At 43.4% G+C, this 16,137-nt stretch overlaps 1 protein-coding gene across 1 annotated transcript in view; it reads left to right on the top strand.

The window, feature by feature from the left end:
• The window catches only part of PRR5L (proline rich 5 like), a 52,830-nt gene that overhangs the window by 26,827 nt on the left and 9,866 nt on the right, over positions 1–16,137 (top strand). The window contains exons 11-14 of the mRNA XM_042868661.1: positions 6,470–6,527; positions 9,644–9,735; positions 12,931–13,071; positions 14,527–14,653. Of these exons, the coding sequence (XP_042724595.1) occupies positions 6,470–6,527; positions 9,644–9,735; positions 12,931–13,071; positions 14,527–14,653 (418 nt within the window). The remainder of the gene's footprint in view (positions 1–6,469; positions 6,528–9,643; positions 9,736–12,930; positions 13,072–14,526; positions 14,654–16,137) is intronic.

A 16,137-nucleotide genomic window follows, 5' to 3' on the forward strand; every position in this document is an offset into this window, starting at 1 on the left:
AGTACAAACCCATAGAGCTCCTGGAAATCTGTTGCTATCCTAGCTAACTTGAAAACAGGCAGTCAAAGCTTTGCAACTAAATATATGCAAAAAAAACTAAACTTTGTAAAAGCTTCATCAAGAGCCCATATTCTGTGGTGTTGGGCATGGCACAGTGGTCTGGAAAAAAGTAGAGAATTTCCAGAGGCAGCTTCATGCCTCTGTAAGGCTGAGCAGAGCACTGAGCCATGCGTGACTCTGAGGGATGCGGGGTGCTGACGCACAGCTGTTATCTGGCTTTGAAGATTCAGTGTGTGCTGGGGAAGGCCTGGGTGGCTTCCAGTGCTGAACAAGATGCAGCTGCATTGTGTCACTGCACGGGACAGGCCCAAGAAGCCTGGGGGCAATGCTGATGCTAGCGTTTGGGTGTGTTGGTCTCTTCCTCTAGGTTATAGATCTCTTGCCTGTTGTGATTATGCCAGAGCCAGTGGTGTTAGCTGCTGCTCCTTAGCTCTCCTAGTCGCAGAGATAAGGATAAAAGAAATGGATTGTGTTATGATCTGCTCACTACTGGGGCTGTCAGCTTGACTTGCATTGTATTTCTGTTGGTAAGCAGAGGACATCTGACCCCTTCTTGGGAGAGGGAACTGAGCATCAGCACTGCTTCCCTTAAAAGCAGATGGGAGAATGTGCTCTTTCGCCCTGATGGCAGGGCTGTATTACTTCATCTGAAGGTTGCAATCACAATGTATGTACTCAGCACTACCGTGGCCTTTGCCTCAGAGAGCTTGCAGTGCAAGGGTTAGACTGCAGTCTCTTCTGAATTTGTTTTTCTGTATGCTTGCACTTATATGAATATCTCAGTGTAAATGCAGTAGTTCAGCTGATGTTCTCTCACTGAATCCTGGGACTGAAATTTATTTTTTGGGGGGGGAGGGGATTTTTTTTTTTTTTTAACTTTCAACTTTAAAAGAAGAAACTGATATCCATCAGACTTAGCCTGAAGCAAAACTCTCAGTGATGGCAAGCCATGAGGCAAACACTGTGAGATAAGGGCTGTTGTAGGAAATGATCTCTTTTCCCTGCTGTGAGTTAAGATGCATATTTCTGGTTTTATACTGACAATGTGTACCAGTGGTAAATGTTGCTGTTCTCTCTGAATGTCTTCACTCAAAAATCCCAGGGCCATGGAATGGGGAAAATCTGTTCATGTGACAGAAAAAGGCTGACAAAATTTTTTCTGTGGATTCAGTTTCACTGTTGATGCCAACTTAAAGCTATGTTTCTCCACCAAATGACTTGGCTGAAAAGGAAAAGGGGAAAAAAAAGATTTAAAATCTACAGTTAGGTTGACTGCCTCATCGGTCGTGCGTTCATCCTCTATAACAAGAGGGAGGTGATGGGAGCACATCCTCAGGATGAGGAGGGGAATAGAAATGCTTATTTTGGCACAGGCTCTTTCTGCATCCCCTGAAGCCCTTTTGAGAAGTTATCCTGAGAACTGTGTTTACTGTTAAGCTTACATAAAACCTGGAGGATCTGTTCTCATTTGTAGCCTGGCAGTTTTAAATATCCTAGCAGTAATTAGAACAGCTGATTGGTTCATATTTGGGTGTTACAAATCGACTTAAATGTTTTGTTTCTTATGCTGCAACTTTGGTAACAGGAGCCACTAGGATCATTCTGGTAAATCATTACATTATGTATATTATACTCAGAGAGACGATTTTTTCTAGCCATTGAATGTTTAACAGTAAAATTGAGCAAAGCTTTTATAAGTGAGACAAAGCCACTCCTGTGATCAACTTGAGTTGATTACTCACAAGTCATTTTCACCAACTCCCATGAAAACTACCAGGTTTTAGCTACTGACGTTGCTAAAGGAACTTGTAGGAAACTGATGGGGTTTAAGGACTCTGTGACCGAACCTTCGTCATACCAGAGTGTGGTTTGTATTTGAAAGAGATGTATTTCCTACAAGGGCTTTGGTAGAAAGTCAGATGTTTCATTCTGAAGGAGATTTGTGTTTATAAATTTTCTGCTTTAGCAACCCAATTAGATATCTAAGCCGTATACTTGGATCGGAGTCTGAGTGCAAATGCCAAATAGCTGGGTTTCAGCATACTCAATATTTGTTGCAGATTTGCCTTAATTTCTCCAGGTTTTCCAGCACTGAATTTATCCATGACCTGATACAGTAGTTTCATGCTACTGCAGATGGGCATGTTGCACTCTCTCCTCTGCTCAGTAGCTCTGCAAAGTTCTGTCTGCTCTCACTGCTGGATTAGCTGGCTGGTTAGCTAGCTACAGGTGGGGTTCCCATGTTAAGATGTCAGTTTATGTAGGAACATGGTGAACTGGAGCTGTTCTGGGGCAGCTGTGAGACTTGTTAGGTAAGTTCCCTTCATGTTATTTGATAGCTATGTTTGTGAAGAATATTTCTCAAACATAAAACTAATGAGTATTATCTGATACATTACCTTTCTGGTTCTGCGTGTAGCCTGAAAGCAAACTTTTGGAGGTGATGAACTGTTTCTTTTCACTCTCCGGGGCTTGTTAATCTTGAAACTCACAGAGGAAAATGGAAACATTAGCTGTTTCATAGCTAACCGCTTTAGCAGAACTGCCTGGTTTGTGCACGTTAACCCTAAACTGCCTCCTTCCATGGCAGAGACCCCGTCCCTTCCCCACCACAACCATCTTCACCCATGCTCAGAGGTGATGTGCAGACCCAAAGCCCATCAGCTCTGGTGCCAAAAGTTGTGGCTGAAGAATGACCAGCTGGGTCGGGGTGCTCATTTACTTCAGCGAGAGGTTTGGCATCTCAGAAATAGAAGGCTGTTATGTAACTCCTATCCTGTTGCAGTGTGCTCTGGGAGGCAGGGAGCTCTGACTCAGGGTTAGGCCCAGCTTTCTGTCTGCATGCAAAATCATGCAAACCACAGTTTAGAAGACTCATGTTGCAGATGTGTCAAAGTCAACATAACAAGAGCAGAGTGAATAAGTGCAAAAGTAAGCAGCATCAGCCCAAGCCCTAATCCAAGCCAAAATGGATTTTCTGTCTTTGTTGCTGTTAAGCAACAAAGTCAGTGGGGAGCACATCCATCCCTGTGCCAGGCAGTTGTACATGGGGGATGTATTGTATTCACCCTTCACTTAAATCCCTCTTCTCTCTCCAACCAGGACTCTGCCTTGTCCAGTGTCTCTTTTGGTACTTTTTCTCCCTTGAAAGTCTGCTTTATAAAGCTGTTCTAACAGCAGAAAGCAGTGTGTGCTGCTCTGTCATGCCCAGTCAAACAGAAAACTGGTGTGCGTGATGCTTCCCTTCTCCATGCCAGCCTTCTACTTTTGCCTGTTTCACAGAAAGGTAGGAAACAGTGGTGTGGGTGCTGAAGTGGCTTTTTCTGCTCAGTGAGGGCACTGCTCACTCTCCTTGTTGGGCCTCCCTCATGCCCATGACTGAAGTGGTACTGTCTGTGAGGGAAAGGGGCACCTCCACCCCTGAGTGAACTGAGGGGCTCAGCTGTGCCCTGCAGCTGTTCTGTGGGGCACTCTGCTCTTTGCTATTTCCATCTTTGATGGGTGAGAAGCCCTCTTCAGGCAGGCCTGCTGATTATTTCTGCTTCCTCTGGTGCTTTTCAGGAACTGAACTGGCATAGTGCAACTTCAGAGGCTCCAGCTTTGTTAGCTTGGGGGGCCTGGGTGGATTCAGTCACTGGCCTGTAAGCCCAGTGCAGGACCCAATCCTGGGTAGCTATGATAGAAGATGCCCACCTTCAGGCCTCTGCACCTCTGCTCTGTGCATGATTCACTGGTTTTTACCACTCAGAACTTTCTGCAGGGCTGTCCCTAGGCAGGCTCCACATGGGGCCGTGCTTGTGCTAGCAGAGCTGTGTGGGCACACCACGTGGGATTTTCCTGTAGCTACTGCCAAGCAGGGGCACTGTGGTCTGGGTCATGGTGGAACTGCCTACTCGTCTGCTTGCTCTGTCCTCCTCCTTACTCCCTCTGCTTTGCTTTCTCTCTTCATGTGGGGTTTCTTTTTCTAGTCTGGATTTTGAGCAAGGCTGTATCTAGAAGTGTATTTTAGGATACTTCATTTACTTCATTTTTTTTCCTCTTGCTGTTTTGTGTTCTATATAGAATTCTGTGTTTCTATCAGTGTGTTTTCCCCTCTTTCTAGAAAGAAAATAAAAATGGGGGAAGGGCATATGCTTCGGGTTGGAAATTCTGCAGCTTATGAAGACTTGCATTTTTTAAAAACACTGCCAGAATTAGGTAGGTGTTTGTGTGCAGCTGGCATGCTGACTAGCAACTTGTTAGAAAATACCTGGTAAATAAGTTAAAGTGATCCTTTTTTTTTCCCCCTCAAATTAACGTCAGGGCTTCCTGGAAACAGTGGTGGTGAGCTCATATCACACAAGCCATTTCAGTGACAGGCACCTGCACCTCCCATGAGCAATGTCTCATTTGTTTCTGGCTAAGTCAGTTGGGTTTGCTTGGTTCCTCATGCTGTGCCAGCAGGCACTCTGGCTGATTTTGGTTAGAGCAGGACCCCACAAGGTAAAAATTTTTCAGATAAATGCATCCTTGCTTGGCGCAAGTCTCTACTTGATCCTGCTTGTAAAGATAAAATTTCTTTTTTTCCCATCCTCTCAGCTTTGTGCCTCTTGTTTTGCTTCTGGCATCTAGGGATAAAGCAGTAATGAAACCTGTAACCTGGGTAAAGTCTGATAGAGACCTTTGCTGTGGCTGCCTTTATTTATTACATTGCAAACCATGAAGGATTTTTTTCTAATGAAACTTACTTACTTGTCTTGCTTGATCTGAGAAGAAAATGTTTGAGTGGAATCAATTTCTAGGCCTGTGACTTGAGCAGAAAAGAAAAAAATTGAGGAGATACTTGAAACATCTGTGTTCATTACATGTTGTGGAGCTGAACTTTTTTTCTTAGGAGCTTTAAGCGTGAGACTATGTAATCTATACAGTACATGGAAATAGTACATAAAAGCATTAAAGCAGGAAAAAATTACTCTGATCTGGGGGTATCAAGAGTCCAGAAAAGCAGACTTCTTTTCAGAAGAACTTGATGGCTTTTTGAGCTGGTGTCAGCAGTTGGAGGCAATGAGGCTGGCGCTGCTGGAGCTGCCTGGGTGAGTGCCCAGGTATCAGGAGCAGCAGGGTCCAAAGCAGACCAGGCCAGGAAGCACACAGCCTGAGACCTGGGAGCATCTACTCACCATCTGTAGCATTGTAGAGTGCTCTGCTGGCACCCACAGATCTTTGACTGTAGTTACAAAATTGTGCACTATTTGTGAATGGATTCAGAAGGTCACATGCGGAAGTCCTTAAGGCTCTCGTCTCCACACGGTTGTCTGTGTATAGAAGGGCAATTTTAGCATGTTTCTGAGCTGAACAGGAACGTTCAGGTCAGCTCTGATTCCTGTGTTGGAATTGCTAGTGCTGTCGGATAGTAAACTATGGAAAAACTTTGTAGTGTGTGGATAGGATTCTTTCTCTACTGTGCTAGATTTAGCCAAGGTTAGTCTTGTGACTAAGATGGGCAATTCAAATAATATCATGTGTGTTGACTCTAAAATGCTCTGTCACATAACTAATATAAAATAAACCTATACTCTACATTACTTTGAGAATAAGACCACACTAAATGTTTTTGAGCTTGAATTCTGGGGGAAAGGAAAAAAGATTACTGCTAGTAGGACTAAATTAGCTTAAAACAAATATTACCATTAACTCTTTTAAATATTGCTTAGTGCATATAAGAGTACTATTGCCAGTGCTGGGGATGGCCATTCCTCCATCCTGTCATGACTGAGCTCTGGGTACAAACTGGGGAACTCTGCATCAATGCACTGCATCCAGAGATGGGGTGTATGGGGTGGAGGGTGGGGATCAGCAGTCCTAGTTCAGTATTGGCTCTTAAAGTAGGACAGATGCAGAGGTGGACCTCTCTCTAGGCCTGTGCTGGTTCATACTGTTACCTGCTTGTGTACACTGACTAAAGCAGGCTGGTACATGGTTACAGTGGAAGGCTGGTCTGAACTCTGAAGCAGCAACGCAGAGGCAGATTTGTGGTGCAGCAGGAGGTGATGTGGCAGAATATTGTAAAGGTAGTGTCCCTTGGAGGCAAAAATAGATATACATTGTTTCTCAGCTGCTGAAGCAGTTGAGACATGCAATTTTGACCTGGTTACCCATGGAAAGTTTTCCTCTACACTTCTATACAAGGGTTTTGAATATGTCTTGGTCTGTTGCATTCCCTCATCGGGCTGTGTCAGAGAGGGGTGGTGAGTGTGCACAACTTCCAGTTAGACCATGTGTGGTGGCAGTGCTTTGAGCAAGTGCTGTGGCACAACTGATCTTCTGCTATATATAAAGTGGATAACATTAAAAAAAAAAAAAAGCACGTGTGTTCTTCCATGTTTATTTTGAATAATGGAAACAACAAATGTGTCTCTTCTTTTGGCAGAACCAGCTCCTTGCGAAAGGCTTGCTGTTCATAGAGGAGAAGGTTAAGCTGTGTGAAGGCAAGTACACACGTTGTAAGAAACCCATTTTGGAGTGGAGTCCTTGTGGGCCCTTCTGAGTCATGCTTTGATGTTTGGCTGGAGGAGATGATTTGCAATGCTAAAAAGCTTACAGCCCTTTCTGGTACTACCTGAGAGTGTGTCATGGACTTTAGGGGCTAGGCTGCACTGCAGTCTGTGCATTCCTTATGGCTGGAGGACTGTTTTCAGAACTGTGTGGCTGCAGTATTCCTGCCAGCCATGGCTTCACCGCGAGAGTGATAGCATGGTCTTGGGTGGCATTGGAACCTGGGCTAAATGCACTTCTGGATGGGTGTGAATCCTATTGTGAAACTGTGCTGAGAGTCCTCTGCCTTTTACTTCTGAGTGTGATTTCCAGCTCTACACTCTGGCTGTTTGGACTCTTGGAAGCATGATTTTAGTTACAGCAGTGCTGTGGTGTTATACTTTTGAGAGCTGAGCTAGCAGGTCTTGTGTAAATGTAAAGAAAATGGTCACATGGATGGGATTGAAATTCTTCAGCAAAAAAGAAGCTAACCATTCATGAAGATCTGTTCAAACCACTGGGTACAGATGCCTGTTGCCACAGAGCCTGTGGACCAAGGCCATTCTGGAGCAGCAAGGCTCAGGGGTAGCTGCTGGGGGAGTTAGTCTTGTTATTAATGGCTTGCTCAAGCAGAGAGTGCTGGCTGAAGCATACATCTTTATTCAAAACTAGGCTACCATTTGATTTGACCCAGTTTTGTAGCCTGTAGGGAAGATCCCTTGCTAATCATCAGCTTGCTGTATCTGGGTCATTAAATGCCAGTAGACACTTAATTTTGTCACTGTTGGCGCTGGATTTCTCTGCACTGTTCTTCATCAAGTGACTATGTCTATCTAGCCAGCATGCTGTGGAACTGAATGGACCTTGATGATGGAGCTGTGCAGTTGCCAGCCCTCTGCTTGATGTGTGCTTCTTTAGCACGGACTCTGTAATGGAGGGGAAAAAAGGCAGATTTATATACTACTCATGAATGTGGGTACTTGCCATGCTGCTGCCAGCTCTTCAGACTAGGCACTGTATGCTTATCAGTCTGATATCTTGTGGGTTTTTTTGCTTATTCATGTAAAATATTCAAATTTCTGCTTTAGCATGAGGAAAAGTGAGTTAGTCTACAACAAACTGAGAGCAGATGAGGAGTAGTTTGCAACCAGTGAAGTAGTTTAGGTGGGATGAAACTTTCCAGGCAGACAGCAAATCCCCCTTGTTATGCTTTATTTTCCCCCCCCCCCTGTTTGAAACAACCCTGGAGCCACTGCACCCATGCAGACTGGCATCTCTGCATGAGATGATGACTCATGACCACTTTTCCTTCATAACATGTAGACTTGTTCCAGGTCCTGTGGTCGCAGCAACAAGAACTTCTTGTACGCGTTCTCTGTTAGTTGTGTCTTCCTGGAAAATTTCTCCTGTCCCAGTATTCAAAGATGTTCCTGCTGTGGGGCATGGCAGTGTTTTTACTGCATCTATTTTTTTTTCTAATCTCAGTCTCATATTTTACTATTTTTCTTGCTCTACTCTTTCAGACTCTTTTTCAGTGCCTGTAGGATTTATGAGTTCTTGAAGAAACAAACTACTCTCCATTCTTCTTCAGAAGGAAAAAGCATTTCATTTTTAGCTCCACACAAACAAATTACAGTTCTGGGGAGGAGACAGAGGGAGGAGAAGTTCATCTGTTTCCTGTTGTCTTTTTCACTTATGGCTGGCAGTTTCAGGCAGTGGATATCTGTTATGGGGGTGCTGGGTAGGTCTCATGTGCTCCACTTCTGAAACTGATGTCATATCTGAGATACTTCCCTCTCGGCACTCCAGCAGTCAGTGAGGTCTCTGCTTGAAAGGAAACATCTGTAGAACCTGGTCCTGCTGACTCTCTCCCCTCTGATTGGGTTATAAGCAATATGACCCGTGGGCAATGCCCTGGAGGAAGTCCACATGGGAGTCTCCAGATGGGGAAAACACGTGAATGCATAGTGATAAGTCTCCCCTTAGATGCAATTTTGCGTTCCGGTTCCTCGCTTAAGCTTGAGCTGAGACTTTGAAGATGCCTTGAGCAGCTGTCTTCATTTACTGTTCCTTGAATCTTGACTACTTGAGGGCTCCTCCATATGAGGCTCTGTGAGAGGTATCCTGGGAAATGAGTTTGTCAGAAGCTTGTTGTTATTAAATGTGGGTCTGTATTTGCTCCTGGAATTTCTAGGAGTTGTATCTAAAAAGCTTGGCAGAAAGCTGGCACTTCAGGTGGGAAAAATCCCATAAAAAGCTTAGAGGTTTTGGGTCTAAATGCTGAGAAACATAGAGCTGTTTAAGTCAAGCCTGTAAAAATAATTTAGTGTCTATTTGAACTATAATGTTCAGTAAAGCATTTTTCTGTTAATAACAGGTTTTCTGACCACAGCTGTATTCTTGTTATGGGAGTCATGAGTTGCTTAGCATAATCTGCCTTCATTTGAAATATCCCCTTATGTCTGGGGATACGTGTTGGAGTCAGATTCACATGAGGGCTAACCACAAGTGGAGTTCACTTAGGAACCTTCCAATTTGCCACGTTTGAGAGGCAAAACCTTCAGAGGAGCACCATGGCTTTGTGGCTTGTTGGAGTTGTGGGTTCCTGCAGGAGTTCATGACTTCTGTGTCTGTCCTTGAGGGTGGCTGGATGCTAGAGATGGCTTTGCTCTTACAGAAGTTCTCTCTGACTCAGTGGCTGCAGGACAGCTGATACTGGCTGTGGCCTCCCAGCTTTCATATGCAGTTGCTAGCACACAGCTAGGTTCCTGTAGTAGTTTAGTAATTGTGAGCTGTGAAGTTACAGTCTTTATTCAGAGTTAGAGCCTCCTTACAAAGAAATGCATTTTGTTGGAGCTTGTTCTCTTTGTGTTAAATGACAGAGCAGTTTATGATCACAACCTTGTTTGTCAGTTAAGGCAAAGCTTAGCTGACCTGTCACTTTCTGTGAGGAAACTGATTGTGCCTTTGTATCTCTTACTTTGGGAAGTAGGGAGTAGTGGAACTATTCAACTTGACTGCAGTGTCCCTGTTGCTAAAGCTCTTTCTCACTCCCAATCTGTTTTTGTAGGTGAGGATCGCATTGACATCCTGTCTGAAATTTGGGATCACTACTTCACTGAGACTCTTCCTACACTCCAGGCAATATTCTATCCAGTACAGGTAATCTTAATTAACATAATGACAATTCTGCTAACAGTACAGGGAAATGCCTGTTTTGGAAGAACTGGCTAGTGGCTAAGCAGGTCTCAAAACCTTGGAGCTAAATCTTAGAGGAAGCAGCATTTGCCCAGACCCAGATCAGCATTCATTTTTAAGGACTGCTAAAATCTACTGGGCAAGTACAGTCTTCTGAGCTCTTATTTCCCTCTGTCTACCCTGTCTGTGCCTAGCTAAGCTTGTATCTCTAAATTATTGGATTACTTGTCTAGATTGAAGCTCTGGACTGTTGGCTGAAAGTAGGTTCGTCTGTTTCTAAATATTTGGAACTCCAGTACAGATGATAGTGCTGACAATTTGCCTGCAGGGAAGGAAATATGAAGATCAGATCATGAGCAAATGTCTTACTTGTCCAAACTACTTTTGGAGTGTTTACGTCCAAGCTGTGTCTCTGGAAAATTCTCTGTTAGCGTTTTTAAAGCTTTGGTAAAGGGGCAAGTAGATCTCTAAGGACAAATGGACAATTAAGTGTAAGACTTATGTACACTGGGTATTTTAAATCTGAGTATCCCATCAGAAGTGTCGGGCTCTCAGTTTTTCATGTGGCTTTGGTCAAAGTTTCTGTATGAGAAATCTGGATACCTTCCTAGGCTATTTTGATCTTCTGTCCTGTGATAAGTAGACATTCTGAGAAATGCTAGCTGCCTTCTCTTGACTTCTGGCTATCCATGAGATATATTTTCTGGAAAAGTCTTTTAGTTATATTCCCTTTGTTTTCTTTGAAAGGCAGCATGTAAAGCTCAATTTGCCCTTTTCCTCTAATCCTTTTAAAGCTAGCATCTCCTAGAAGAGCAAAGCCCTTCTATAAAGACAAATGCTAACCTTTTTACTGTTTATTTTTGTTCTTTCCTTGCTGCGGAAGCTTAAAGGTAGGTGTTTGGCAGCTGGAACTGCGCACTTCCAATATGCTCCCTTTGCAACTAACTCACAGTCATGGAGTGATGTCATCTATTTATGTGACAGTTTGTTTGCTCTGCAGTTATCTGTGCACTGTAGAAAGAACTGAGCTAACTGTTATGTGATACCTGCAAATAATAATTCTTAGCTTACCAGAAAAATCTGCTTCAGTGCAAAGACTACTGCACAGTAGTAGCAGCTTTTAGAATTTGGTAGCGATTAAACTGAGTATGGGATGCTGAGATTGTTTGAAATATTAACTTTCTTAGTGTCCATCTCGTTGCAAAGTTTTTGTCAAAGGTTTTTCACAGAAACTGCTAGGGAAGTATCGTTGTTTCACAGATGAAGAACTGAAATGTAACAGACAGCATACTTAAAACTTTGCAAGCATATACGTCCTACATAGAGTTATGGATTTGACTCTCCTGGATACATCTAAGCACCTGACTCTAAGTCCTAGGTTACAATTAAGCGAGTTGCTGGTGCAGCAGGGAACTAATGAATTTTGCTCTTATCCTGAGCTAGCAATCTGATTACAAGCCTGGTTTTTCCTATAAATAAGAAACTGTATGTAGCATTTATCTGGCATATTACCAAATGTAAAGAGATCATCTAGCAAATCTCTTTCACCAAGCTGCTGTTCTTCATGCGCTATTCCAATAGCTGAGAAAGTCTGTGTGCTGTTGGTTCCTCAACGTTTGAAACTCCTTTGTTGCAAACACAAACGTGTTTTGTGACTTTTGTGATCCCAGCAGCTGACCATTCAAAATGAAAGTCGGCCAGATATGTGAGCATGTTACTGGTGGCAGTGACCAGAAGTAACTTTGTGTCTCAACTAAGTTTGAACGTGAGGCTCGTAGCTGTTGCAGCAGTATGACCTTTAAGCGGCCAAGTGGGTTAAATTGCTGTACAGAGGAAAACTATGTAAACAGGTCACTGACTTTAATATAATTGCAGCTGTTGATGTAACCAGTTGGTGTGGAAAAAGAATAGCAAGTCTTGTTCTGTTTGGCACAGCGGTATGTTTGCATTTTGAAATGAGATATGAAATTAATGGGGCTAAACCACATGGGATAAATAAAAAGCGTGCAGCTGCTGAAATACAGTTTGGAGATGAACGTGAGCCAGACTGTTCTACACCTTGATGTTTCTAAGCGCTCAGTGATGGTTTAAAAAACAGTAAAGTGCTTTTACAGTGGCCATGCTGCTTGCCACCCCACTGCCTTTAGATCGTATTTACATATTGATGATGCTGTTAATTATGACATTAAAACCATTATGAATTAATAATTAACTGATCTTAATTCCTTCCAGCTAAATATTTGCCTCAGTGAGTATGTTACGGATACTATAAAATGGTTACAAAATGGAGTGCAGGTCAGGGATTAATGTGTCGGGGAGAATAAGGAAAACTTTAGGCTGGGAGGTAAGCAGGGCCAGAGGAAACTTTCTGCTGTTAAATGGGGCAAGATAAAGTCACATGTACCTTCTGCCTAGCAGAAGGAAATGTAGTAACACTAGAATGCTCGATGGGGTCTAAAGATGTCTGGTGTGCTTAGAAACAGAACTGTGTCTTCACTTGGTAAGCTAACTCACTTGTTGATGCTGAAGGTTACAGTATGCTTTGTGGAGGAAATCAAAGCTGTTGTCTTCATTTTGTCTAGTTGCTTTTAAAAGATGCTGATACAAGCAGTCCAACTAGCTTTGTTCTAGCCTAAATCCTAAAATCTATAGTTGACTGCATTGTGGATTTTTGTCTTACTAGCCAGGTCTGTCTGCTCAGCACCTGCACTTTAGACACAGAACGCAGGCATAGGCTTGATTAAGGAATATTCTGTGCTGAGCTCTTTCCCTACAAAATCTTTAGTGATTTCTCAGCTCCAAGCATCAAAAGCACCAACTGCATCCACCCTGGCCTTCAGGTGTTTGTGACCAGATTGGCTGCCAGTTGGGTTTTATGAACACTTTCACCCTTCTGGTGAAATAGAGGCCCCTTTTTGGCTTTACTCCAAGCCTAGCAACACATAACATAAGGAGTTACTCTTTTCAGAACTTATGTGGGACAGAGACTGAGTAGGAAGCTGTCAGCACCAGAAGTCCTCACACTGAGCAGCTGGGGGTGCTTCACCACAGCAGCAATGGGCAGGATAGGCCCGTTCTCTCTATGTATATGCATGTGTTGTTGTGGTGCTCCCATATTCCTTTACCAACTCTTGAATTTTTGTCTTCTCTGTTTTCTAGGGTCAGGAGTTGACCATCCGTCAGATTGCTCTTCTTGGTTTCAGAGACTTGGTCTTGCTAAAAGTGAAGTTGGAAGAAATTCTTCCTCTGGTCCAGACAAAGCTTCCAGCTTCCATTGTCCAGATGCTATTAATTCTACAGGTGGGAAGCTTCTGGTTTTCCTTGTTTCACTCTGTTTGAGACTCTGTCCTCACCCAACTGATACAAACTTTGGAAAGGAGAGTGGGGAGAGCAGAGGGTGAGGTTAAGGGGAAGATATGTGGTCTTATGTGAGAGTGCTGAATGTAAAAATGAAAGCTGACTTTCAATGGTTAATGTCCTGAGCTTTCCTGGCAGTTGATAAGGATAGGTCTGTGAAAGGGCCCAGTTCTGCTCTTGTTTGCATTTTCCTTGGTACTTTGTCTCTCCAGCTAGGGACAGTCCCTGTAGTCTTCTAATTTCCTCATAAGTTTCCCAACTTCTGTGAACACATAGGTCTCCTGATTTGTCAGCTTTTTAATGACCCAGCAAGTCTCTTTATATGGGTAATAAAGGCATTGGAAGGAGTATTGCCTGCTGGCTCCCTAGTACCTTCCTCTTTCCTAAATGGGATGCTGAACCCCCTCTATGAGAGAAGGAATATCTTATGGCAGCATGCAAAACGGTGCAGGTTTTCCAAGGGCATCTTGCAAGGAACACAGACTTCTTGTAAGGACTGTCTTGTATAATCAGGCTTGAAGAAAATGGAATCCTTGTCCTCCAAGCAGGATGTGTATGGCCAAGTTTACCTTTTTCTTTAATATTGCTCAGCCTGGCAGTCCTGAAAAATACCATAATCCAGGTTGCTGTTTGGGCTCTTCTCACTTTAATTTCTCTTCAGATATACCTTATGATAATTGATGGGGAATAAAACTTGCTGAAGTATGTATGATCGAAGTTGCACAGTATCTAAGCTAGTATTTCTGTGCGAGTTCTCGCTCAATTCAGGTATCCTCTGTGACCCAGGCTGTAATAGCAGGAAATATTAGAGTGCTAGCTCAATTTCCATAAAATATCATAATAAAAGGAGTCAGGGGGCAAAGGGAATCTCAGTGACACATCTGAGAAAGAAAAGCCTACTGAGGGTTTGCAGCAAGCTAGTCTGTGGACACTTTCTGAAATTACAGTTAAATTACTTAGTTACAATCTTTCATAACTGTAAACTAAATTAGAGAGGGTGCTTCTCCTGCAAGCCTGTCTTAAGGAAAGAGCAGGGCTTTGCCCAAGCTGTGATAAGGCATTTCCACAGAGATATTTCCTGGCAGAAGTGCCTTGGTATAGCTGTGTTTCTGTAGTTATTCTGTGTAAATCTCATGTTACTGTAGCTTGTTTACTATCCCTTGGTCATTTAAAAAAAAGTAGTCTCTTGGAAAAAAGTCTCTTGGCAGTCTGACTATGACTTGAACAAGGAGGCTGGTGTGATCAGCATGCAAGTCTCCATTTTGGCTCTTCAGCTGTGTTCCTTTAAGTTCTGTACTGATATAGCTGTGATATTCCAGAGCCAAGATATTTGGACTTCAGTAGAAACTTACTACAGATGGGTAATTATGGCTCTTCAATTTCACCTTTAAATTTCAGAGTGTCCATGAACCTGATGGCCCCAGTGAGAGCTACCTACAGCTGGAAGAATTGGTCAAGCAGGTGGTGTCACCATACTTAGGTTTGTGTGAGGACCACAGCTTCTCTGGTAGCACCTGCTTGCTTGGTAAGACATGCAACAGCGTACGGAAGCTCTTTCAAACAGTTTGTGTGGTACCAAGGTTGGCTAATAGGATGCAGGGCACATCTGTGCTAGAAAGGAAGTGCTGCATGACTCCAGGAGAGAGGAAACAAAGGTTAAAGCACCCTTAAGAATGTCCTGGTTAACATATTTCTGAATGTAGATCTTTTTCCAGCAGTTACTGTTGCATCTGCCACTCTTTGTAAACTGCTCACTTCTTGCCTACTCATCTTGAGGGATTGTTTCAAATTTTGCATGGACTCTTCCATGCATTTGAGCATTCTGTTTGGGGGGGAAAAAAACCTACAGTTTAAATAAATCGTGTTGTAAATGGAGCTATGAGAGAGAACTGTCACATCGCTTCAGAGAGGTGATGGTCATAGTGGAAAACCTCTGTGTATTATTGAAGAGCCCTGCTAATAAGCATGGCCTGTGAGAAATAGATTAGCTAAGAAATAAATGTGGCAGTGCTGTTTAGGTAACCAAAAAGATTGAAATGAAGTAAATGAAGAAAGCTCTAGCCCCGCACTGTTTTGTGGTACTTTATAAGCTGTAGCCTCTCCTTTGATACAGACTTTGTCTAGACGAAGGCACAAGCTATTCTGTGTTACACCTTAGCAGCACAGGCAGAATACAGTCTTATGGTAGAATGGTTCATCAGGGCTCGGATGCTCTGTCTCTAACAAACTCCCAGCCTGTAGTGCTGGGGAAGTGAAACTGCCTGACCTATACCGAAGTTCCTAGCTAGCCTGGATTTCTGCCAGTGAGCAAAGTATTGGTATCATAAAAACAAAATTCACGTGAACTTTACAAGGCCAGTTCATGTGCCTTAAAATCATTGTATGTCTTTTTTTTTTTTTAGCTGTCATTTACTTCTGTGTATTTCCAAGGTGGCCTTTTGCCCCTGCTCCACCCTATGCTGAGCAAAGAGAAGTAACTTTTGATTGCATTACACAGCAGAGACAAAAAGAGCAGCATTTTCCTGCAAATAAGCTTCTGTGGTGGTAGTTTCATCTAGCAATTGCTGCTTCCTACCAGATTTCTCTCCCTTCCCCTCTCCTTTCTGTCACTTATTTTGCTTTCTCAGAGCCGGTGTATTCTGTCACTAGGCAGCTGGTAGTGATGGAGAGTCCCAGTAGATTCCCTGCCATACAGTGGCTCTGTGGTGCCTTTCTGTTGGGCTTTGGATGTGTTTGCATTCTTAGTAGATGCTGTGGAGTCCAAACTGCTATCTGGAACACAACCTTCAAGTTGCGTTGGTTTTTGAGAAGTGCAATTGAGGAAGATTGAGGTCACAGCTGTGAATAAACATAAGGCTTTGGCCTTCAAGGCTGCAGTATGTTAAACTTGATTTAAGCTGAGAGAGGAGAGCAGTAGGAATAGGTGTGGGGGGGGGGGGGGGGGGAGGGGGGGAGGGGCAAACAAAAAAGTGCAGGGGGGGAAGGGGGGAGCCAAACGACCCCCAGGAA

Source organism: Lagopus leucura, unplaced genomic scaffold, assembly GCF_019238085.1.
Source record: "Lagopus leucura isolate 7727_CA_CO unplaced genomic scaffold, USGS_WTPT01 Super-Scaffold_1, whole genome shotgun sequence".
NCBI lineage: Eukaryota > Metazoa > Chordata > Aves > Galliformes > Phasianidae > Lagopus > Lagopus leucura.